Here is a 23,806-nt window from a genome sequence, read left to right on the forward strand (position 1 = left end):
AGCAGCAGTGCCAGTGCATGATGGGAGTGGCAACTGGGTGGGGGTAAGGAGGAGGCTGGGACAGGGAAGAGGAGGGATAGGAGGATAAGGATGGCGGACAGAGAAGTGCTGCAGGTTAAACGGAGGGCAGGAGGGAGGTGGGGAGGGGGGTGGGGGTAGCAGAAATGAAGAGAAGTAAAAAGACTGGGTGTGATGGTGGAATGCGGGCTGTGTAGTGCTGGAATGGGAACAGGGAAGGGGCTGGATGGTGTTGGTGGCAAGGATTCATATGGCACGGCCTGTGAAGCCATTCAAATGAAGGATGTCATGTTTGACAATGTGTTCAGCAGCAGACTGGTCCACTTGTTTCTTGGCCACAGTTTGTCACTGGCCATTCATAGGGACAGATAGCTTGTTGGTTGTCATGCCCACACAGAATGCAGCAGAGTAGATGACTGGTTTCACATGTAGCTCTGCCTTTGATGGGATAGGTTATCCTACACATCATCAATGTTTTTGAAACAACAATTGATTTTGGCCACGTTTCGCCAAATTCACTGCTGGAGGAAGCATGGCTATGATAAAAATTTTGCAAATCAATTGTAAACAGTCTTTTCTCAAGATGAATAATTAACAGTTGTTGAACACAGCAACATGAGGCATTGTTTCTGAGTTAGGCCTTTATGAAAAATGTAAATAATAGTCCAACAGAAACCTTCACATAAAAATGACATTTTTTTTTCAAAATACTATTTCTTTAAATGCTCACTGGACACAAATTACTCAGCCAATCTCTGAGCTCTAAGTTTTAACAATAACAAGTGACCTATTTTAAAACAATAGTAATGTTGTAACTCAATAGCACTATCTAGTGATCTATTGTAAAAACTCAAAGGTGACCTTCATTTGATCAGCAAGCCTATATTTTCATTATTTCTACATACATGACCACATATTTAATTCAGATTCTGCAATCAAAGAAAATTCATCTTACTCGTGTCTGATTTCCATTTCTGCCCATTCACACCATACTGATGCCAAGTCATCAACTTTACTGTATGGAACGTGTGTAGCTTTTTCAAAAACAACTCTTGCATCATCAATTTGGCCATTTTCTTCATAAAATTTAGCAAATGACACCCAAAGTGTATGCAATTTCCCTACTGCAAGCTTGGGGTCAACCGTTTGAACTGCTTCTGTGTATGTGTTTATTATCTGAAAAAAAAGATATTTAATTAGTAACTGTGATTATATGCCCTATTTCCGAGTTCCTCCTCAAAAGCATATAAAGACAGCAGGCACAACTCACTTCTAAAAAATGCAATGAAGCTTTAAAGGATTTCTCCCATGAAGTACATAAATTGTAAGCACTGTGCCACTTCAATCCAGACATGATAGAATAAAAGACCAATGAGTAAATTTGGATTGACAATAAGTTAAATGAAAAATAAAATGAATACTATAATTAAAAACTACATGTGGGTCTCTAATCACACTAGGGTCTAGGTGACATGTTCCTCCTTCCAAATCTCATTCCTCTTTCTTCTCTGAGGAAGGAACTAACGCTTACAAATGCTAGAAATAGTTTTTTTCATTTTTAAATGTGTTTAACTGCAGTACTGGAATTTCAATTTCTGAAGCTAAACACATGCCAGCCACTCTGTCTCCTTGTAAATTCTTCAAGCATGCACACTTTTAAGATAAATCAAATTGAGTAGCCAATATTTTTATACAACTAGACAGCAGTATAAACAGATTTCATTATGACAGTAATGACATAAAAAATTGCCACACATAAATATTATACCAATCCTCAGAAAGAAGGTCTCCCAGTTCCTTGAAGATCTCGGAGGAGAGGAACATGTTTTTTTTCCACTTTCAAAAGCAGCCCACAATGATTTAATGTACTTGAATTTGGCTATTGTGGAGATCAGGGAAATCCCGTAAATCAATCTCCGATAACTTTCACTGTAGAAGATATTGCCATCTTGTAATATGTGTTTTACTGCTGTGGACAATGTTTGCCTCACCAAATAAACTTGCTCAACTAAAATACCTTGACATAAAATAAAAATCTTTTCTTCCAATGATAGTATGGAACCCACTGAAACCCACAATTCTCTGCCCAAACCAATATACAACTTTAATCATGCTTCACAACTGGGAGAGGGCAGACCGGATTTTATATTTTCCCAGGTATTTTCAATACCCAATCATGTTCTGAAGTAAGGAAAAGTGTAAACATATACTTATGAGACCTAATTAAGTGTTCCCATTAGTTGGCAGATTATGTTACAGCTCCTTGGACCACTGAAGCTGCTTCTTTGCTTTCACCTTGAGTACAAGAAGTTTGAAAATAACATCTCAACGAAAAATATCCCACACAATGGAAAGTTCAGGTTTGAATATCAACAATATTATGAAAAGGATAGACCATTACTCAGGGTAAAGACGATGCTTTCTGATGCAGACAGGCACAATGGAGAGACTGTTACAAATTTGATTTCAGCCAAGGCTTGCTTAGCAAAGGAAAAATCACACACACACACACACACACACACACACACACACACACACACACACATACATTCACAGAAAAAAGCACACCACGTCTCTGGTCAGACTGTAACTGTGTTGTGTCAAATGGAAGCAGGAATCTGGAGTGGGATGGAGGAGGGATAGCAGTGAGTGTACAGGTAGTGGGAGATAAATCAATGCTGCCTGCTGGAGCATTTAGGGAGTACATGGTGGCAGGACAAGGCACCCAGGCACAGTGTCAGTAGGTTATGGAAAAGGGGAGGAGGGAGGACAGGAAGCAGAAAAGGAGAAGAGTAAAGAAGAGGGAAAGACCAGTGGGTGTGTTGGCAGAGAGTGGCAACAATGAGGATGAGGGATTGTATTTGGAGTAGGTAATAGGAAAGAAGAGGGTGTTAAACTGTTGGGTAGAGGGTGTGAGGGCAGGAGATTACTGTAGATTGGGGCCAGGATGTTTACAGGAGTGTAGAATGTGTTGTAAGGATAGCTGCCATCTGCGCAGTTCAGAAAAGCTGGTGGTGGGGTGGAGGATTCAGATGGCCTGGGTTGTAAAGCACCCACTGAAATCAAGCTACATGTTGTGCCACAGGGTGGTCCACTTTGCTCTTGGCCACATGGTGTTGGTGGCCATTCGTCCTGTTGAACAGCTGGCTGGTAGTCATACCAGCACAAAAAGCTGTGCAATGATTGCAGCAGATCGGGTATATGACATGAATGCTTTACAGGTGTCCTGGCCTCTGCTTGAGTAGGATAATCTTGTGACAGTTCTGCAATAAGAAGTGGTAGGTGATTGGATTTGACACATCCTGCAACTGGGTATTAAACAGGGATACAATCCCTGTGGCAACAGTTTGGTACTGGAAGTGCCATAGGACTAGGATGTTGTGAAGTAGTCCAGGGATGGACTAATATGTTACAGAAGTTGGGTGGTTGATGGAACACCACTTTAGAAGGGGTTAGTAGGATCTTGGATAGGACATCACTCATTTCAGTGTATCATGATGGGTAATCAAAGTCCTGATGAAGGATATCTTTCAGTTGTTCCAGTCCGAGGTGATATTGGGTGATGAAGGGGGCACACCTCTGTAGCTCAGCCTTGGGGTTGGTAGGAGGATTGGGGGTGTGTGTGGATATGGTACGGCCTTTGTGAGACCTTCTACATACTGGCAAGGGAATTCTTGTCACTGCAGATATGCCATCCCTAGGTGGCCAGACAGTATGAGAGGGATTTTTTGGTGTGAACGGGTTGGCAACTGTCAAATTGTAGGTACTGTAGGTTGTTGTTGGGTTTAATATGAATAGAGGTGTGGACGGAGCCATCAGAGAGGAGTTGGTCAACATCTAGGAAAGAGCCACACTGGGTTGAGGAGGTCCAGGTGAAGCGGTTGGGAGAGAGTGTTAAGGTTGAGAAGAAATGAGGGTAGGGAGCCTTGGCCCTGAGTCCAGATCATGAAAATATCATCAACGAACCTGAACCAGATCAGGGATTTGAGGTTTTGGGCTACTAGGAAGGTTTCCGTCCTTTTTTCCCATATTTTTCTACACATTTTGCGTATTTGTGAGTTTTGTGCATATTTTTAATAGTTGTGCATATTTTTATGTATTTGAATATAATAGAGGGAAACATTCCACGAGGGAAAAGTATATCTAAAAACAAAGATTCTGTAACTTACCAAACAAAAGAGTTGGTACGTTGATAGAAACAATAACAAACACAAATACACACACAAATTTCAAGCTTTCGCAACCCAAGGTTGCTTCATCAGGAAAGAGGGAAAGAGAGGGAAAGAAAAAAGGATGTGGGTTTTAAGGGAGAGGGTAAGGAGTCATTCCAATCCCGGGAGCGGAAAGACTTACCTTAGGGGGAAAAAAGGACAGCCACATAGAAGTTTCAGTCCAATCCAAAGGTCATTGGCCCTCCACCTCCTGTCCTTTTTTCCCCCTAAGGTAAGTCTTCCACTCCCGGGATTGGAATGACTCCTTACCCTCTCCCTTAAAACCCACATCCTTTCGTCTTTCCCTCTCCTTCCCTCTTTCCTGATGAAGCAACCTTGGGTTGCGAAAGCTTGAAATTTGTGTGTGTGTTTGTGTTTGTTGTTGTTTCTATCAACGTACCAACACTTTCGTTTGGTAAGTTACAGAATCTTTGTTTTTAGATATATTTTTATGTATTTGGGAAAAATATATTAAGATTCCAAGACTTACCAAGCGGGAAAGCGCCGGTAGATAGACACAATAAATAAAACACACAAACACACACACAGAATTTCTAGCTTTCGCAACCGACAGTTGCTTCTTCAGGAAAGAGGGAAGGAGAGGGAAAGACAAAAGGATGTGGGTTTTAAGGGAGAGGGTAAGGAGTCATTCCAATCCCGGGAGCAGAAAGACTTCCCTTAGGGGGAAAAAAGGATAGGTGTACACTCGCACACACACACACACACATATCCATCCGCACATACACAGACACAAGCAGACATGTGGAAGTTTCTTTCTATTTTATTTTTATGTATTTGTATATATTTGAGAATATTTTTACATATTTGTATGTATTTGTCCACACTTTTACACACCTTTCTCTGTTAATCCTCACAACAACTAATGCCTTCATTTGCCCATTTCCAATGCCATTCCTGGCTAAAGCCCAGTCCACATCCTGTGCCCTAAATGCCACCTAAACCACACAATCCCCACCAAAGGTCTAGCTATAAAAAAAATTCTCTAGATCTCACCCATTCTTTCACAATGAACTTCATGTTTCCATAATCTTCAAGTCCCTACCCTCACAAACCAGATACTGCAAAAACACACCTCCATGGCACAGGCACTGCAGAACCATGTCAACCGTTATTGTTCATGAACCATCTGGAGTCAGTAGGATAAGTGGCAAATTTAAGGTTACTATCAATGCTCAATCACAGATTAATCAATTCCTCTGTTGCGCCAGGATGGACTACTGCCAAATTTGGCAGGTAGTCACTACTTTTCTAAATTTAACCTTTCTAATGCATACCTGCAGTCACCCTTGGACGTAAACATGCATACTATCTTTATGATGAACTTGCCTTTTGGACTATACCATACAACTGATTGCAATTCCGTGTCGCAAGTACACTCTCTATTTGGCAATGGTATTTAAGACACCTTCTGCATGGTATCTCCCAGTGCATTAAGTACTTGTATGACATCATTAAGAGGGCCACAAGGAAGCAACATCTAGTCTTACATGCTTTTTTTGATACGCTCCAGGCTCACAATCTTAAATGGAGATTAGAAAAGTGTACTTATATTTGGGACATATAGTAAGTAAAGCTAGTCTGTGCCCACTATCGGATCATGCAGAGGTAGTAGACAAACTACCAGTTTTCTGAAATCTTAAATAACTCTAAGCTTTTCTTCGGAAAATAAAGTATTGTGGAAAATTCGTACCCAGGGAGGCCCACATGAGTCACTCACGAAATCTTTTTTTTTAAAAAAGGGGGCAAAGTTTGTATAGTTTGACAGCAGCAGTGAAGGGATCTACCAAAAATTACATAAAACATAAGAAGGAATAGCGAAGTAAAGATTAAAACTTTTTGGATAGCGTTACCAAATGAAAGTGGGCAGACTAACCAACCAAATATCTTGTATTTCTGGAAAAAGAAGTCAATGATTGCCTAAACCACACAAACAAGGACAGACTAGAAAGAAACATCATCAAAGAATCAGAACCAACAGATATAAGCTCTTTCAGAACTAGACTCTTTATTTAAAAAGGTACTCAGGCAGGGAAAAAATGAGAACTGGACAGAAAAAAGATAAAAGCAACATTGAGAGAAGATGAAGAAGTGATGGAAAAAGAAAACAACAAGGAAAGTAGAAGAACTTAAGCTGTTACATGATCCCAGTTTGGAGTGAGGAGAAATAAAAGACCAATACAGTGAAGAAGCTGCTGGCTGCAATACTTAAAGAAGCAGTGTCGTGATACTGAGTATTTCATGTTGTTCACAGCAGTGAAAATTCCTCTTTCTACTTTATTTACTGAACACACTGCTGTACATTTAATAAAAAAATAACATTCACATTATATTTCTAGAGTGAGGCTCTTCTTTCTTGCTTCAAAGAGTATGTTAAGCTTGGCTTACATCTTGGGAAATTATAAGACTAGTATGTCATGAACAAATTCTAAATTTTGATTGGACACTTAGGATTGATGCTGACTGTAAGTGTGACGTCTTCAAAAGTGAAGATTAACTACTTGAGGAGATTAATCATGAATTCTTTGCTTTTTAAGATTTACTCTTGCTAACAAAGTATAGAAGAATAAATATTATATACCTCATGTGGTTTACCCTCATAGAGTTTCACTCTCTTGTGCCATTCATGAACGTTGTGTGGATTCTGTCTGAGTAACACTGAATTCAGAAGCAGTAATCGCCGCTCCATAAGATGTTCAAAGCGAGCGAGACGTAAATCGAGATCAATGTCATCTGAAATATACAAAGTACAACTATTAAATCATCAGTTCCATGACTTATTTTACTAAAAAAATATAACTGCTTTTATGCACTGAATATATACCAAGTGTGAATAGATTGTTTACAAATAGGTATTTAATTGCTTGAATAGTTATCAGGAGTAAAATGGCAACTAATGTTATACCCAATAACTATTAAGCAGATTTTGCTTTGGGAAAGGCTCAGACAGTATATTAGGCATATAACTGCCAAAACTTGCCTTTGTATCTGTACAACTTTAACAATTTACTGGATCATCTGAAATCAGCAACTGTTCTCCATCAATTCTACTCCTACTTGTCACTGTCGATCCCACCTAAGTTTATCAAACATTTCCAATAAAAACAGCTGTGGGTAGATTGAATTGTTAATGAAGAGGTACTGAATCGAATGGAAAATATTTATGGCATAACTTCACTGAAAGAAGGGATCAGCTGAGGCATCAAGGAATCATGAATTTAGTAGTGGAGGGAAGTTGGTGGGTAAAAATTGTAGGTGACAAAGGCTTCAATATGTAATCAGGTTCAAATGGATGTATATTGCAGTATTTACACAGAGACGAAGAGGTTTGGACTGCATAGAAAATGTGGACAGCTACTCTCAAACTAGTTTTTGGACTGAAGACTATGACAACAACTTATTAATTATTATTTCGTTTTAAGACTAGAGAGAGACAAATAGCTAATAGGTCTTCAGAATCATACAAATTACAACAACCTCTTCTAATATAATTCAGACATAGCTGTACCATGGAATCCAGGGACCAACAACAGCTTATCTTACTACTACATTGGTGGTGGTGTAGTGATGGTGGTAGTGGTGATACCAGCCTGCAGTAGCATGGAACTGCACTAGTACAATAACAACATTAAGGTTTGTGATGTAGTTTGCAACAAATACATAAAATGTGTAGTTTTTACACAAAATTTGAAACTCACAGTGCTTCTCTGGAAGTTACAAATGGTTAACAAGCCAAGGAAAAATAAATTGCTGCATTTTCAGCAGAATTATTTTAACGTGCTAACCAAAGCAGAGATGACAGATCTTTCAGAATGGTCCCCATGCAAAGTGTGTGTGTGAAGGGGTTCCACTTAATATTGACAAAAAAATTGAGCTTCACTTTAGAATGGCAACCCCCCTCCCCCAAGTGCTCGGCATTTTGCCCTACAGCCCTTGCTCAAAACCCCCACCACATCCACTCTCTCCATGTGTGCCCTGCTGATTTGCTGATTGAGTATCTACCAGCCAAAGTATTTTGTGTGGACTCTAGTTACAGGTGTGCTGTTCGAATGCAAGTGTGCACTACTTTGGCTGTAGTGTCCCGACTTATATCCGCTGTGTGTAGGAGGTGTAGTAACTGGTGGGTTATTACAGTAATGTGGCAGGCTGTTATGGGTTCTGTGCAGACAACATTGAACAAAACTTATAACGGAGGGCACCTTTGAATAGTATTCTCCCAATGCTAGCAAATTTTACCCATCATGTAGAGAAATGTAGTCTTATATCTGAAATTCTTTCCTGCATTCCAGTGAGAATAATACTGTGCCATATTTAATTTGTTAGGGTCAACCAGTTCAGTTAAAAACACAGTCTAAAGTAAAACTACAAATGCTTACATGAGATTTGGACTTTTTCTAACCAAAAGCAGCAACTCACAATTCTGTAAATGGAAAGCTGTTCTACAACATGTTCTTCAGTTTCCATTACTAATAAACTTTCGTTTTATGACAACTGATATGTGAATATATTTTTTAATGCAATACCCATCCCATTCCTTCACAGCAGGTGCCTTTCATTTTCTGTCCTCCAATATCTGTCTTCTTCCTTTATATTTATTTATTTCTCATACTGCCTGTTGATATATAAATTGAGCAGATAGTCCTGCAGGAGAGTTTGTCATGTTCCACAAAAGGCAAGGAATGGACAAACTCTTGGACCAGAGGACTTGGTGCAGTCTGCAGGCAGTGATGCTGGTCGGCAAGTTAACACTGAAGCTCGACAGCTGCTCAGCAATGATTTGAGTAAAGCTTGAAGAAGTAATTCAGGCCAGACTGTACACAACAGATTCAATGAGCAGCCACTAACTAGAACAGTACCTGGGTTTGGTCAACTTTTATTTCGTATTCATACTCTGATCTACTTATAACTGCAATATGATTGCTCATTTCATTGAATTAACTTCTGTTCTTGCTAGGGAAATAAGTAGTGACTGTTTTGCACTACAACTTTTGCAATGAGATTTCAATCAACCATAAACATGTAACATGGATGCTTGCTGTAAAGGTGCTGGAATAGTAGCAACAGCTGTAGTAGTACACAAGATCACGCTTCAGCTGCAGCATTTGGATCTTTTGCAGAACCATTTGATAGCACTGGCATACCCAATTTTTTCATTGTTTACTGAAGGCATGGATGAATGAAATACTTATTTATAGTGAGCAAAATATCACTTTCCATCATTAAAGGCACATGATCCTGTCGATCAGCATTTGCTTTTTTCCTCTTTGTCAGTTCCCTGTCTGAGCCATTTACTGGAAAATTAGCATTTACTCAGATTTGTGAGGTGTTTTCAGAGTATTACAGCTGTTGTTGTTGTTGTTGTTGTTGTTGTTGTCTTCAGTCCTGAGACTGGTTTGATGCAGCTCTCCATGCTACTCTATCCTGTGCAAGCTGCTTCATCTCCCAGTACCTACTGCAACCTACATCCTTCTGAATCTGCTTAGTGTACTCATCTCTCGGTCTCCCTCTACGATTTTTACCCTCCACGCTGCCCTCCAATGCTAAATTTGTGATCCCTTGATGCCTCAAAACATGTCCTACCAACCGATCCCTTCTTCTAGTCAAGTTGTGCCACAAACTTCTCTTCTCCCCAATCCTATTCAATACCTCCTCATTAGTTACGTGATCTATCCACCTTATCTTCAGTATTCTTCTGTAGCACCACATTTCGAAAGCTTCTATTCTCTTCTTGTCCAAACTAGTTATCGTCCATGTTTCACTTCCATACATGGCTACACTCCAAACAAATACTTTCAGAAACGATTTCCTGATACATAAATCTATATTCGATGTTAACAAATTTCTCTTCTTCAGAAACGATTTCCTTGCCATTGCCAGTCTACAGCTACAAAACTCATTTAATGCAAGGCTGTTAGACTGATCCCCGTCAAAAAAGTCTCTATCAGTATTGCACAGAGAAGATTGCTGATTCAAAAAATTTGGGTTGAAATTTTCACTTTGTGCTAAGTAATATGCACTGTGAACAATCCTGTGCCAACTCTCTGATTCATCAAAACAGTCCACAGGCTTTCAAATGAGCTGCAAAATTTGTTGCTCGTACTGAAATATTCTGCCATTGTTTCTGCAGTATCATCAATGACTGCACCATGGCATACAGCATTTCGCAGCCAGAAATCAGCCGGCATTCATCTCATGGCCCACATGCGGTAGCACCACTGCCACTTAACAGCACAGGCATGACCACCCCTACACCGCTTCTGCAGTAACCCCAGCTATGTCAGCCAGCATACATAAGCAAAATAGCAATCAAGCTAATCAAGACATGCCATGCCACTGCGGGCTCACCAGTCGCCGGAGTACTCCTGCATGTACAGACTAGTTAAAATCGCACTCCCTGCCACAGACAGTAGTACGAAGTCAGGCTGTAGTCTCGCAAAACGTTTGGACTCACTCCTTGTAATTGCAGACTTACTACGCACACTTGAAGTGACAGTGCTGAATGACTGTGATAGGGACTCAGTGTATAATTTTGTATGACTGTGTTTGTATTCACTTTGTGTGTGAACTTTAATTGAGAGATTAAACTTGTTTTTCCACTCATGCCTCCAGTCTTCGTTGTTCCACGCTTCCTGGATGCAACAAATTAGTGGTGATAGAGGCTGGTTGTTGGTTTCGGTTTTGGTTTCATTGGTTCCACCCTCGCTTCTGGTCAGGTGTCTCATAACCTCCAATGAAGGGGTCAACGTGTATTTCTTTTCTTCTCTTGTTTTGTGCAAACGGCATTGGGGACTTCCATTTGTTCCTTTGCATTTGTCTTTCCTTGTTTCTTCTCTCCTTCTCGCCATTGCAGCTCCCCAAACTGAGGAACCTGTGTCACTCAAAGAGCTTTTCAAGTATCAATCGATGCAATACTCTCAGCTGATGGTGAAGTTGACTCTGCTGTTGGACAACTGGCAGTTACTGCAACAAGCCTTGCATCCGCACCTTATCCAGGCTGACAACAGCAATAGCCAACACTGATCGGCCTCGCCTTTCTGCAAATTTGACGATGCCATGAAAGAATCAGATGAATACAAACGACAGCTCTTTCAACACTTTGTGGTCTACATTTCAGAGGATGTTCAGTGCTCTTCTTTCTTTTCTTGGGTTGGAGTTGACATTTTGCACATCTGCATTAAGCTGTTTCTCCTTACTCAGCTGGAATCAGTTTCTTTCTCTGACATCATTCATTCTCTTGATAAGTATTTTGACTCTCAGGTGTTGGTTGCCGCTGCTCATTATAAGTTTTATCACACAAAATGCCAACCTCTTTCCAGTCATGGGTAACTGAGTTATGTGGTATGAACCACACATGCAAATTTGTCTGTCCTTGTAGTAAGTCATATGCTGACGCTGCTTTGCGGCGACACTATTGTTCAAAATGTTACCAATTCTGGCATCATGCAAAGGTTTTCAAGCTCTCATATCCTTCCGTTGAGGATGTCATTCGTATAAATGAAGCACAAGAATTATTTAACACTTAACACCACTGAGTTGGAGATGTCTCCTCCGCCCTCTTCATTGGTGCCCCCTTTGACACTCATCAGTCCCCTCCACACAGCTCGTCTGAGTCTACTGGTTACTGTAGACAACCGACATCATGCCCGCAGCAGTTCCGCCCCACTGGCAAGTCGCAACCCTGTCCTCAGTGTTACATTTTTCATGATAGGGATGCTGTCATTTTTGCTGAGTCAAATGTTTGTTTTGCAAGAAGGTTGGCCACATTCAAGAAGTTTGCTTCAAGAAATAGTACAGCCAGTCTGTCCCTCTGTCCACTTTCTGCTCGGAGGCAATGGATGTCAATCTGGTCGACTGCAATGATACTGTCCTCCTGCATCAGTCGGTTTCTGACGAGATGCCTCTGGTTGAAATCTGGTATAGTGTTTCCAATGCATGAGGGTCGGCTCCACTTGTCACTCCTCCCCAGCAGCCCTCCTTGTTTATACGGGAACCAAATAAGCTGTGCATTCAGTTGAGCATCCGGATCCAGGTTGTACAATTACTGCTGGATACTGAGGTCCGGTGACTTTGATTAGTAGAGGCACGTTCAAGAAGCTCGGTTCTCCATGGCTTGATGCTCCAACACAGGCCTTCATGCATACAATGGAGATTGCATCACCATCCTGGGCACCTGTTCTTTGCTAATGCAGTACTATTCTACCACTAAGACAGTTCCAGTCATGGTGCTCCACCCCTACGACAGTTCTAACATTTTTGGCCTTAATGCCTTTGACATTTTTGGTCTTCAGATCTCAGATAATCTGGTGACAATTAACTCTTATGACTTCATCATGAAGCTCTGTGACAAATTCCACCAGCTTTTTGAAGACTCTCTGGGTGGGAATAAATGTTTTTTCATTCACATTACCTCAAAGGATGCGGCCCAGCTAAGGTTCACCAAAGCTCGGGAAGTTCCTCAAGCTATTCGGGACACTGTTGCAGCAGAATTACATCATATGCAGGACCTGGGTGGTCTTCCACACATTTCTACTAGTCAGTGGGCATCCTCCCTTATCACTGTCAGGAAACACAACAGCTGCCTTCACCTGTGTGCTGATTTTAAATCCACTGTTAATGCACAGTGTGTCATAGAGTCCTACTCTATTCCTTGCCCCAAGCAGATAATGGACAAATTATAAGGGGGCATGTTCTTTTCCAAGATCGATCTCTGGGATGCTTAATTGCAACAATAAGAAAACGTCTTTCCTCATTGTCACCATTCACATTGGCCTGATCCAATATTAGTGTCTCCCTTTTGGCAGTGCTTCTGCCCTCGCCATCTTCCAACAAGTTCTGGAATAACTGACATCGAAAGTACCCTCTTGCGCCTATTATGTGGATGATATTGTCGTTACCAGCAGGACTCCAGAGGAAACTGATCCCAGCCTCAGGTACAACTGGGAGAAATGCGAGTTTTTCTGTACTCAAATCAAATATATCAGTCACATCATCGCCACAGAGGGTGCCTGTTTGCCCTTCTGACAAACTGATGGAGGCTATTCAGGAGCTCTCTTCCTGACAAATCTCTCTGAGCTTAAGGCTGTTTTCAACAAGATCACGTATCATCTCCACTGCATACATAATGTCACTCAGATGGCAGCAGCATTGCACGCCCTCTGGTGGAAAAATTTTTCTTTCATCTGGTCATCTGAGCAGGAGAATGCTTTCCACACTTTAAAAAAGTTTTGCTTAGCGACAAGGTTCTTATTCACTTTGATCCTGGTAAACCAGTGGTAGTTGGGGTAGATGCCTCCTCTTACTTACAGCATAGGGGTAATGCTGTCCCACAAATCCAGCACAATGGACTGCCCAATTGCGTTTGCATCAAAACTGCTTAACAAAACTCAATTCAACTACCACCAGGCGGAGGAGGAGGTGGCCTTGGCAATCATCTACTGAGTTTCCAAATTTCATCAGTGTTATAGACAGAAATTGTCTGCTGACAGATCACAAGCCCCTTACAAGTTTGTTCCACAGTGCCTGTACCCATATGGATGGTGAAAAAACTTCAAAGTTGTGCACTTATTCTGGCGAACTATAATTACGACATTCTCTATCGCCCCACTGCTCACGATGTCAATGAGGGTACCTTGTCCTGTTTCCCTACATTCAGATACGGATTGTGATTCTTCTGAGGAAGCATGTTTTCACCTTGACCAGATTGAGGAAACCACAGTGGCTTTGTTCTCGATTGACAACCGTCAACTGGCCGCAGCCATGGGACGAGATGCTACTCTCTGGCTCCTCTGCCAATTTATCCAGTCTGGCTGGCCGGAGACTAAGGCGGCCATTCCTACTTTTCATTTTCCCAGCATGATGCATTTTCTGTCCGACAAGGGGTTGTCCTTTTACACACAGCAGATCGATGTGCTAATCGCGGCATTTCTATAGCAGCACATGTTGTCATTGCTTCACAAGGGTCACTAGGGTGTCATCTGTACAAAGCAGTTGACCAGGCAGCACTGTACATAGTTCGGTATGGACAAAGACATTGAACACATGATCATGAGTTGCAGGAATTGTGCTGAGAACTTGCCTGCTCCTCTTGATCAGTTTTTTCGACTGGCCCCAGCCATATGGCCCCTGGCAATGAGTTCACATAAATTTTGATGGACCATTTTGAGGTTCGTGGTGGCTTAACATAGTCGATGTCTTTTCCAAGTTTCCTTTTGTTGCCCCTATGAGTTCCACCACATCAGCCAGCACGATCTGGGCCTTGGTGACTATTTTCTGCCAAGAAGGGTTGCCTACCCCTTTGTATCGGATAACAGCTCACAATTCACCTCCACTGAATTTGCATCCTTTTGCAGGGCTAACGGCATCACTCACATCCGCTCAGCACCATTTTCACCACAGTCCAATAAGGAAGCAGAAAGGTTCATGTAAACATTCTCGGCCCAAAAGTACAGCTGTCTCACTCCAAGGAAACTGCTCTGCTCCTGTTCCTCTCCTCCTAACATACGAAGCATCAAGAAGATAAAGAAGATAAGTCTCCTGCTGAACTTCTGCACTGCAGACCTCACCGTATTGCTCTGCATCTCATCCCCCCTCCACCCACCCATGACCCCCCCCCCCCCTCCCGCCCCCCTCCCTAAATTCAGGACCAATGACAAGGTGTACTTTCAGGTTTTTCACAGGGGTCATTCATGGGCATCTGGGATTGTCATCCACTCTGCAGGTAGCACTACATATGTTACTCAGGATGGAATGGGGCACCATCAGCACAGGCATCAAAATCAGTTTGCCCCATGCCACTCCTGACTCTTCTACTGACTCCTTCATTACAGATCAGGCACCATATCTTGTTGTGGTTCCCAAAAATGAATGTCATCCCACCGACCCGGCACTCCCTGCAGGTCTTCAGAGTTGTGCCCATTGCTGTCACCATCACTGCTTTGGGGGCATGCACCATCTCCATTTTGGGTTCCACTACTGTCACTTCTGCCATTGCCATCTGTACCGCTGCAGCCCATGGCAGTTCCCCTTCCAACATTGCTGCCAGTGGGGCCGCTGCCAGTTCAGTCGCCAGCCATGCCTTCAAATCCCCTGCCTTCTTCATTGCAGCCTTCATCCTCATCGTTGTCTCCAGAGATGCCTGTGGACCTGGACTACCCTCTGTCACAGCGGAAGGCCCCTCAGTTGGATGGGCAACTGGCAAATGCCGCTTGCAGATCTTCCTCAGAGTTCCCTGGAAATCCGCGCAGTGGAAGTTGGCCTGCAGAATCCGCACCTGGCCTGCCCGCATCACCCTGCCTCCACCCAGACCTTCCCCTCATTGCCACCATCTGTGAACACTACACCATCATGGTGCAGCATTTTGGGTTGGAAGTAGTACAGGATCATCAATGACCGCAGCATGGTCGACAGCGTTCCGGATCATGTTTGAATTTCAACTGAGAGATTAAACTTGTTTTTCTAGACATGCTTCCAGTCTTTGTTGTTCCACACTTCCTGGATACAACAGTTTTCAAGATGGAATGTCAGCTTGAAGCTAATAATGGAAGTTTCCACTTTGATAGAAGATTAAAGGAAACTAAGCAATCAGTTAACTCAATGCCTATGTCTCACAGGCCAGCCAACCAGCAGTGTAAATTGAGGTCCTCCCTACACATCTGACTTAGCAAGCATCAATACATGAGGCTTGATACAGTGACACTTCTTCATCTTTCTCCTTGGTAGATTTTGACCAAATGGACACTTTACAGCAAATACCATCAAAACATAAACCTTTCTGTACCAGAAGTTTTCTGCAAACACTCTTCATATTATTGTTTCCAGCTATGGACAACATATTTTTCATGTGGTGAGAAAAGCTGCATTCATTCAGCATGCACTCTTCAACCCTTTGTTGCTTCAATTGATCCATACCACCTGATACAATTAACACCATTTCCAAGCAGTGTAATCTTGGAACAGCTATCTACATCGATTGTCTTGCATGGCCAGTCTCCTAATAAGTGCTGAAAATGATGTGATACACTTATCTGTGCCTCCAGATGTATGCCCCAAAGTGTTTCCATTGTTCCATAGTGAGTAGTGGGGAGATACATGAATAACAGTGATGGCATATATGCATGTTTATTGGCAACTGGCTGATAATGAGGTTGCACACCTGATGTGCTCCAGCCAGCAGTGTGCATCTCAGCAAGCAGCTCACTTCCTGACCTCGCCCAATGAAACTGAAAACAATTGTAAATTCTCTTGGTCGGCACCTTCATGAATGCAATGTGGGCTGTCAAAGTGAATTTCTATACATGTACAAGATGTCATCCATTATAGCACAGGCCCAATTTCTATGTTGATGCAAGTTGATGCTACTAAAGAACTGCGATGAAAATGACTGTCAATTTATGTCATTAAAATTTTCCTGATTTTCTGAACACCAAGACATTCAGCGTCTATTAACAAATATGTTTCACCCTTAGGCAAACAGTAAATCCAATACAATAGTTTAGACTTTTATGGCCCAAATGAACGGAATTATTGTGTCCATTAAACTGATACTGTCCTAACTCTGTTTCTAAGAAAGTGACAATTAACACTCATTGCCAGCTGCAGCTTGGCCAAAAGTATCCAGATGTCCAAACAAGGACACTGCTCAGCACCTTGAAACCACCAGTGTGCCAGCACCAGTGATGTCACAACCAATTCACCATCTGCATCTGGGCATGGACTTCTCGACAACAGAGAGGTTGGATTGTAACACGGTTACTGATGAGAGGGGGTGACAGGTGTACCTTGTAACAACTCAGGAATGTGTTCATAAATGTCACTAACACCAGTTGTAGTCATGGGAGTTGAGAGGAGTCCTGGTGTAACAGTCTGTACCAGACCAGCAGCTTCAGTCATGCCCACTGCTGTGGTTACCATGCCAGAACGTCTCTCACTCACTTCAGCATGCATGTAGCTGATGTCATAAGTAGATGAGATGCTTTCACCCACTTTATTCCCAAAGATCCAGGAAGAATATATGCAACAGATGACGGCAATCTTCACACCATGACGAAGCCAGCATAAACTTGTTTTTTTTTTTTAACCCCCATATTTCAAACATAGGGTGGAGGATTGCTGTATCAACTTCCGTATCAAGCAGTGAGCTAAGCAAGAGTGTTTGCCCTCTTCCACAAGCGATATGAGCATACCAAACTATAGACCTGAGACCAATGAGGTGCAGTTCATAGTCAGAGAGGCCAATTGGATTTCAGTTTTAAGAAGGTGCAATGGATGCTGATTAAAGTAATTTGAGTAATATTTAATGACATGATTCAGATCATATATTATTCAACACCCAGTGAATGGACAGGGACTACAGACATATATAGTTTTGATTGTCTTGTGGTTATTATTTTTACTCCGACCTAGCAGTGTCTGGACTCAACACATTTCACTGTGGAGCTAACAGTATTGTTTTTTGAATTTGTTAAGCAAATAAATGTTTTATATCGCAACACTCCTTCCTCCTCCTTTGATATAACTGCTGTTTCTATGGTTTTCTTTCCTTTGCATTGGTTTTGTTCGTCTCCCCCACTTTTTTCTTTCTCCTTCATCTCTGTTGATCTTCATCATATCTGTTTCTGTTTCTGTCTTTCTCACTCCCGCATCTGACAATGGAATATCCAGGATGGAATGCAACAATATTATGAAAAGGAAAGTTGCCACTCACCCTATAGTGGAGATGCTGAGTCGCAGTTAGGCACAACACAAAGACTGTCACAAATAAAGCTTTTGACCAGTAAGGCCTTCATCAAAAATAGTTCACACACACACAGACAAATGCAAATCACACAAATGACTGCAGTCTCAGGCAGGTGATTTAAAAGTTTATTGTTTGTTATATTGTTTCTTGTACTGTTAGAAACTTATGTTTCAAGAACTTTTACTTGGTAACACAAAGTTCATGTGTAAATGCAGAATATTACTGCAACAAGATCTCAAAATGTTCTGAATTTTAACAAGTCGGAGTAATAGGTGCTGCCAGGTGACAGTAGTGCATGACTCTCCAATAAGACTTAAAAATAACACTTCTACTGTGGCAAGCTTACCTTCTTCTGTAGGATTTAGATTACTAGCTGCCTCTTCCATTCTCTTACTAAGACTCAATTCCTCAAACTGTGCATATGCATCAAATACTTGTGTGAAATCCCTTACAGTTGTTACAGTTTGAATGGCTTCTTCATAAATGTCACGGGCCTGCAATTACGCAAAATTTGTTTTACACATCCTAATCAGAAGATAATGAACAATGTCTAAAATTAAACACCACAAACATTTATAACTTCAAAATTATAGACAGCCAAACACATAACTTTTAATCACTGGTCACCAAAATTTGTAAAACAATTCAAGCGAGTACTGTGTTTGTACTTTTTCCCAACAAAGTAAGGAAAATTAGGATTAATGTACCGTCAATTACAAAGTCATTAGAGAAGGAGCATGCAGTTAAAAAAGAAAAAAAGACATGCCCTTTTCAAAGGGACCACCACTTCTGCATTATGTGATTTAGGGAAATCACGGAAAATCTAAATCTGGACAGTTGGATGGGGATTTGAACTGCCACTTTCTCCAATACGAATTCAATGTCTTACCACTGTGCAACCGTGCTCACAAGCAGATGTTCCAAGTGTGGGACCAATTTTTTGAAACAATCTATACACTGATATAGGTTTAGGTCCAAGAAATCACACCCTGCAACCATTCACACCGGTGGGCCCTCATTTGTAATTAACAATGAAAAAAATTTTGGAATTTCATGTGATACTATATAGCTTAAATATCGGTAACAATTTACAGATTGGTTGCTTAGCATAATGGTTAAGGTACTGCCCTTACATACAAAAGATTGTTGGTTCGAATCTTTCCCTGTACACTCAATTTTATGAATTTTAAATCTTTATCAAAATGACTTTGATCATTATTTTTATTCAGTTAATTGGCTTAAAGTGATTTTTTAATTTGCATTCCTTTGTTACATCAGTTTACTCAATGTTTTATCTTCTTCAATTGCTCTTATTTTCTCTTCCTACCATTCTTTTTTCACTTTGAATATTTGCGCATGTAAATCTAATTATTTTTATTTGTCTATCATAATGTTTAAACATTTGTAAATGCTGGTCTGTAACAAAAGAGATTAAATAATCTGTTTATACTGACTGTGCAATGGTCTCAAGAATGTATTGTTTATTACAAGATGTAGATCTTTTGGATTGATAACTGTCATACAAACATTTAAAATATAGATTCTTAGTGCACAATGGGCAAAATAATAAGGATGATAATTTAAATGAAACAGGGATAGGTAAGTAATATGAAATTTCTTGTGAAATGAGAAGCAGAAATGGTGACTGCAATAACATGGATTAAAATGTCAGATGACAAAACGAAGCAATTAAATCAAAGTTAATACACAACAATAATCAAAATTACATGAACAAGGATTCCAAGTGGAAAAAGACTGATAGGAAGACAAATGACAGCAATGATGTATTTCATATGATGACTAATATGATGTGACAAATGAATAGAATAAAATTACATTTAAACCAATTAACTGAATAAAAATAATGATCAAAGTCATTTTGATAAAGATTTAAAAATAATAAAATTTAAGAGCACCTGACGAGATTCGAACTGAGAACCTTCTGCATGTGACGTCAGTATCTCAATCATTATGCTATGCAGTCAGTCTGTGAATTGTTTTAATTTGAACAGTTATACATCATCACAGGAAATTCAATTTATTTTTCCATCAGTAACTTGCAAATGAAGACCCACCAGGGTGAATGGCTGCAAGGTGTGTTTGCTTGTGTCTTAAACTAAATCACCATATAGATTGCTTCAAGAAGCCGATCCCATCACTGGGTACCTCTCCTTGTCAGCATGTTTCCAAACTACAGCACAAAAACAGTCAATTACTCAAAATTAAATTCATCAGTTGTTTTTTTCCCAATAATACAGAGCCAGCAACATATCTCCTGAATATATGTTTACAGGTAATGCATTCCCATCACTCAAACTCCAGACAGCTGACAGCAGAAACACTGCATGTCCCAATATTCTTGAGAGCTGGTAACTCATATAAGTTCACAATATGATTTCAAATCACAGTATTTGCATCCTACAGCAGTAAGTTTCACAAAGTTATCACATTCCTTTATCTACAAAGCAAGGCAGGATAGATAAAAAGGGAAATCTGACACTGATACATGGACAAGTAAATTTCAAACCATGTAATCAATAATCACACACAAATATGATTGGACACACACCGAAAATATTCATCCTCAGATTCAAAGATGGAGTTACATAATAGAGCTTTAAAACATAATAGTGTCTTTTTTTCTCGTCTTTCAGCTATGTTCCAAGTGGTTCAGCTTTCTTCAAAAACACACATGGGAGAAAAACTGAAGGTGTTAGATTTTGCAACAATACACTATGTGCTCAAAAGTATCTGGACACCTGGCTGAAAATGACTTACAAGTTCATGGTGACCACCATTGGTAATGCTGGAAGTCAATATGGTGTTGGCCCTCGCTTAGCCTTGATGACAGGTTCCACTCTCACAGGCACATGTTCAATCAGGTGCTGGAAGCTGTCTTGGGGAATGGCAGCACATTATTCACGGAGTGCTGCACTGAGGAGAGGTATCGATATCGGTCAGTGAAGCCTGGCATGAAGTCGGCATTCCAAAACATAACAAAGGTGTTCTATAGGATTCAGGTCAGGACTCTGTGCAGGCCAGTCCATTAAAGGAATGTTATTGTCTTGTAACTACTCCACCACAGGCTGTGCATTACAAACAGGTTTCGATCGGGTTGAAAGATTGAGTCGCCATCCCCAAATTGCTCTTCAACAGTGGGAAGCAAGAAGGTACTTAAAACATCAATGTAGGCCTGTGCTGTGATAGTGCCATGCAAAACAAGAAGGGGTGCAAGCCCCCTCCATGAAAACCAAGACCATACCATAACACCACCGCTTCCGAATTTTACTGTTGGCACTACAAATGCTGGCAGACAATGATCACTGGGCATTCGCTATACCCACACCCTGTCACTGAATCACCACACTGTGTACCGTGATTTGTCACTCTACACAATGTTTTCCCACTGTTCAATCATCCAATGTTTATGCACCTTACACCAAACGAGGTGTCATTTGGCATTTACCGGCATGATGTGTAGCTTATGAGCAGCCGCTTGACCATGAAATCCAAGTTTATTCACCTTCTGCCTAACTGTCATAGTACTTGCAGTAGATCCTGATTCCTGTGTGGTGGTCTCGATAGATGTCTACCTATTACACATTATGACTCTCTTCAACTGTCGGCAGTCTGCATCAGTCAACAGACGAAGTCGGCCTGTATGCTTTTGTGGTGTACAAGTCACTTCACGTTACCACTTCACCATCACATCAGAAACAGTGGACCTAGGGATGTTTAGGAGTGTGGAAATCTCGCGCACAGATGTATGAGACAAGTGACACCCAATCATCTGACCACGTTCGAAGTCTGGAAGTTCCATGGAGTGCCCCATTCTGTTCTCTCATGATGTCTAATGACTACTGAAGTGCTGATATGGAGTACCTGAGAGTAGGTGGTAGCACAGTGCACCTAATATGAAAAACATATGTTTTTGGGGGTGTCCGGATACTTTTGATCACACAGTGTATACTATTTTAGAATTTTCAATTCCTATAGTTCCAACTTTTTCTTGCATTTTGTTACCTAAAATTTAAATTCTTACCCTTTCAAATAGACCACTGCGAACATAGTAATCAGCTAAGGAATTCCATAAATGCCCCAACTGGTCTGTATATCTCCGCAATCCTCCTCGGATAATGGCATCCACATTTAGTGACCTGCAAATTTAAAAGTTAATCACAGAAAGGGATTTGTTTCTTTTCAATCAATGAACCTAAATTTCATTTCACAAAACAAAATGAAAAGTACTCATATTGTTGAACCAGGAGTTTCTATTTAATAATGGATGAAACAGAAGCAACAAAGAATGGCGGAAACTCACAGAAATATGGGAAACAACTGTTTTATCCCCAGCTTACAGACTTTTAAAGGTAGTTTACATCATCCTAATAAATTAAAGTACTGGTGGGCACAGAAAGTCACATTAAACTCTGGTTTTAAACAAAATTGTTAATCTATTGGAAGTTTTACCTTACTCCAACAGGGAAAGAATTTGTTCAACCAATAACAACAAGAATGCATGAACAGGATGAGTTTCAATTTAACATAGAATCTGAACTTAAGTGTGACTTAGTATCTTTCACATATTCAAAGACAACAGAATGAAATCCCATTGAGGGCAACAAGGAACTTGTAGCATTCAACTGAGTGAGCTATTGAGACATAAGAGGAACTACTTATGAAGCAATTACTTATTAAGTAAAAGGATGTAATCATAAGAGAACTTCGTTATTCTTCCCTCCTGCTCTTTCTCCTCCAATAACAATGAATTTGCAGCACAGTTAAAGAATTGTGAAATTTGTTCAAATTTGGAAACTAAGGCTTGAGTAGTTGCTGTCTTATTTGAAAACCCAGCCAAGTATTTTCCTTTTAGAAGAAATCAACCGTTGAGAAATAATCTACTTCTTCTATGCTACCATCTGCCATATGAGTGTATGACATATTTCGCTATTGTTTTATCAAAAGGAAAAATTACTGGACAAACTTATACCAATATACTTCACTATAGGCTACACAATTGTCCATTTTGAAGATGAAGAACAAAATGGCAAAATCCAACTATCAAGTACCTAAAGAATGTGGGCTATACAAATAACCTAAATAGTGCATAATGAGCCCAAATGCAAAACATTTATGTCCATTCTAGTAGATGTCCAATTTCTTTAGTTTGTGGATGCATAACTAAGGATGCTAAAATAATAATTTAAAGTCACAGAACAGTGTTTAGTAAGCACAATAGTGGCAAAAGAATAAAATAAGGAAGACAGTACATAAAAGTGGTCTAGAAAATCCTTCATGTAATCAGTTTCTAAAATGGCTTTCAAGTATTTCACAGCTGAACTTGATGTAGTAAGTACAATGTTGGCATGAAATAAAGGAAATTGTAACTTTTCTGTTCCAGAGCCAATTTTTTTAAAAAAATTATTGCAATTTTGCGTTAAAATGGTGTTTATTGTATGTAAAATTGACATGAGAAGATAGTGTAACATGATTTACAAGAGTGCTGAATATTTAGAATCAGTGTGTTAAAAGATGGTCTTCAATGAAGAAAGACAATTATGGACATCAAGGTAAAAAATTATCTAATTTCCTTCAATAAGGTAATTGGATAGGTAAAATAATCTACTCACCAACTGGCAGCAGAACACACACATTAAAATTGTAATTAGGCAAAATTTTGGAGCCAGTGGCTCCTTCTTCAGGCAGAATGGTTGAAGGGGAAGGAAGAGGGGTGAAGAAAAAGGACTGGAGATGCCTAGGAAAGGGGTAGACTTCGGGACATGTTGTAACGCTAGTTCCCACCTACGGAGTTCTGAGAAATTGG

At 40.5% G+C, this 23,806-nt stretch overlaps 1 protein-coding gene across 1 annotated transcript in view; it reads right to left on the reverse strand.

Moving 5' to 3' along the window:
• The window catches only part of LOC126271995 (pre-mRNA-splicing factor syf1 homolog), a 118,667-nt gene that overhangs the window by 46,158 nt on the left and 48,703 nt on the right, over nt 1-23,806 (reverse strand). Inside the window, exons 7-10 of the mRNA XM_049974478.1 lie at nt 22,025-22,139; nt 18,329-18,476; nt 6,829-6,980; nt 974-1,194 (exon numbers count right to left, since the gene is read on the reverse strand). Of these exons, the coding sequence (XP_049830435.1) occupies nt 974-1,194; nt 6,829-6,980; nt 18,329-18,476; nt 22,025-22,139 (636 nt within the window). The remainder of the gene's footprint in view (nt 1-973; nt 1,195-6,828; nt 6,981-18,328; nt 18,477-22,024; nt 22,140-23,806) is intronic.

This window comes from Schistocerca gregaria, chromosome 5 (genome assembly GCF_023897955.1).
Source record: "Schistocerca gregaria isolate iqSchGreg1 chromosome 5, iqSchGreg1.2, whole genome shotgun sequence".
Lineage (NCBI taxonomy): Eukaryota > Metazoa > Arthropoda > Insecta > Orthoptera > Acrididae > Schistocerca > Schistocerca gregaria.